Source organism: Papio anubis, chromosome 7 (genome assembly GCF_008728515.1).
Source record: "Papio anubis isolate 15944 chromosome 7, Panubis1.0, whole genome shotgun sequence".
In the NCBI taxonomy this organism is placed as follows: Eukaryota; Metazoa; Chordata; class Mammalia; order Primates; family Cercopithecidae; genus Papio; species Papio anubis.
This window is the reverse complement of record NC_044982.1, coordinates 4,051-6,671: the sequence shown is the minus strand read 5'-3', so window position 1 is coordinate 6,671 and position 2,621 is coordinate 4,051. Positions and strand designations below refer to the sequence as shown.

General features: G+C 46.3%; 1 gene segment (V, D, J or C); it reads left to right on the top strand.

The window, feature by feature from the left end:
• Nucleotides 1-566: 566 nt before the first annotated feature.
• On the top strand, nt 567-1,907 carry LOC116275915. The segment is given in 2 exon segments: nt 567-1,011; nt 1,100-1,907. Coding segments are annotated over 2 exon segments (348 nt in total).
• The last annotated feature ends 714 nt before the right edge of the window (nt 1,908-2,621 follow it).

The window sequence follows — 2,621 nt, the reverse complement described above, 5'->3', positions numbered from 1 at the left end:
AATGGTTACAGAATTGCAGGAGTCACTATATTCCTATGAACAAAAAATTCAGATTTCAGTGTTAAGTAATGTTGCCTACATTGTGTGAGTGACAGGACAGTGGTAGATCTGAGAATGTGGGAGGTGCACAAACGTAAGGAGTCAGAAATCAATATGGAAAGATCAGGATCTCTGGATACGAACTGAAAGTCTAAATACTTCACAAAATACTAATAAACAGAGATGAATATAAAATCCATAGTTATCCAAAACGCAAATTCCTTGGAAGTTATTTTGGGAGCATGAGTTCATAAAGAACTCCAAACTCTTGTTTCAACTTCTGACTCCTTGTGTCCATGACATAAGAAAATCATCTCCAATTATGCACCTCAGGGCAATTCTGTAAACCCAGAGTGTTTCTGCTGAAGATCCTGGGGAATCAAGACACCAGGCAGGTGATGGAGACACTGTCTCAGGTGCGCCCAGCGGATCTCAGGGGAACCTGCTGGAGAGTCATATGGAACATCCACAGTCAGTTTCTCAGAGTCAACAGTGAGCTGTGCTGGTGCCTGAGGGGACCATGATGGGGCCAAGGCACATGCTCAGTGTCATGGACAGTTATAGTCCAGAAATGATCAGATGGTCTTGATGCTAATGAAATATGGGATCAGAGAAGCGTAATCTGTGGGGACTTGTTCTTCAGTGAAAGGATCCTGTCCATGAATAGCAGTGGAGCAGGGCATGCATTTCCTCAAGCAGCATTAGGGCTTGGACCATCAGCATCCCACTCCTGTGTGGCAGATGGGTCATCTATCTTCTCTTTCTCATCCTCGATCAGGCTTTGAAGTATGAAATAATCTGTCTCATGAATATGCAAAAAACCTTAGCTCTACTGAGGTAAATACGGATATATCTGGGCCCTGAAAGCATCGCCCAACAGCCTCATCCCTTCTCTACAGAAGCCCCTGAGAGGAAAGCTCTTCACCGTGGACTGGACCTGGATGGTCTTCTGCTTGCTGGCAGTAGCTCCAGGTAAAGGATCAACTAGTTCCAGGGCTGAGGAGGGGATATTTTTTTCCAGTTTAGGGGACTGTTACTCTCTACTGTGTCCTCTCTGCAGGTGCCCACTCCCAGGAGCAGCTGGTGCAGTCTGGGGCTGAGGTGAAGAAGCCTGGGGCCTCAGTGAAGGTCTCCTGCAAAGCTTCTGAATACACCTTCACCAGTTATGTTATCAGCTGGCTGCGACAGGCCCCTGGACAAGGGTTTGAGTGGATGGGAGGAATCAACCCTAGTGATGGTAGCACAAGCTACGCACAGAAGTTCCAGGACAGAGTCACGATTACCGCGGACATGTCCACGAGCACAGTCTACATGGAACTGAGCAGTCTGAGATCTGAGGACACGGCCGTGTATTACTGTGCGAGAGGCACAGTGTGAAAACCACATCCTCAGAGTGTCAGAAACCCTGAGGGAGGACTCAGCTGTGCTGGGCTGAGGAAATGTCAGGGGTTGTTCAGTTTAAGACTGTTTAGAAAATGGGTTATATATTTGAGAACAATAGAAACACAGTCTAACTGTAAGAGAAATATTATATTCAAGAGCCATCATATAAGCCAAATTGACAGAGTGGGAAAGGCCACACTCAATAAAGTTGATGCACGCATTCCATGAAGGTGCTACTGTGAACAATTCAACTTAGATGCATAAATAATTTGGAGCAAGGTTATTTGATCATGTGTTAAGGGTAAGTATGATTCTTAAAAAGAGGCAAAATTGTCTTTCAAATGTTTCTGTCACTCCTTACCATAAATTTCATTTTAGAGCAGTTTTAGGATTGCAAAGAAATTGCACAGAAGGGCCAGGAGCGGTGGCTCACGCCTGTAATCCCAGCACTTTGGGAGGCCGAGGCGGGCGGATCACAAGGTCAGGAGTTCGAGACCACGGTGAAACCCCGTCTCTACTAAAAATACAAAAAAAAAAAAAAATTAGCCGGGCGCAGTGGCGGGCGCCTGTAGTCCCAGCTACTTGGGAGGCTGAGGCAGGAGAATGGCAGGAACCCGGGAGGCGGAGCTTGCAGTGAGCCGAGATCGCGCCACTGCACTCCAGCCAGGGGAACAGAGCGAGACTCCGTCTCAAAAAAAAAAAAAAAAAAAGAAATTGCACAGAAGGTGTGAGAATTCCCATGAATCCCTGCCCTGCACAGGCACAGCCTCCTCCACCACGACCATCCTGCACCACAGGCACAAATCAGTTACAATGGATGAATCTACACGGACACTTGGTTCTTTCTTTTTCTGATGATCCGCTAATATAACAAACCTAAATGATCTTGAAACATCTAGGTATATTCAATGGCTTTCTAGAAATGATATTAGTCAGAGGGAAAGTGAGTTGAGGCTATTACCATTTGAGCACTTTCTTCCCAAATCCACAAAATATATATTAATTTGGAGTTTTTCTTACTTCTGGTTTACAATGCCCCTTCCCAGAGAATAACTTTTTTTTTTTTTTTTGAGACGGAGTCTCGCTCTGTTGCCCAGGCTGGAGTGCAGTGGCCGGATCTCAGCTCACTGCAAGCTCCGCCTCCCGGGTTCACGCCATTCTCCTGCCTCAGCCTCCCGAGTAGCTGGGACTACAGGCGC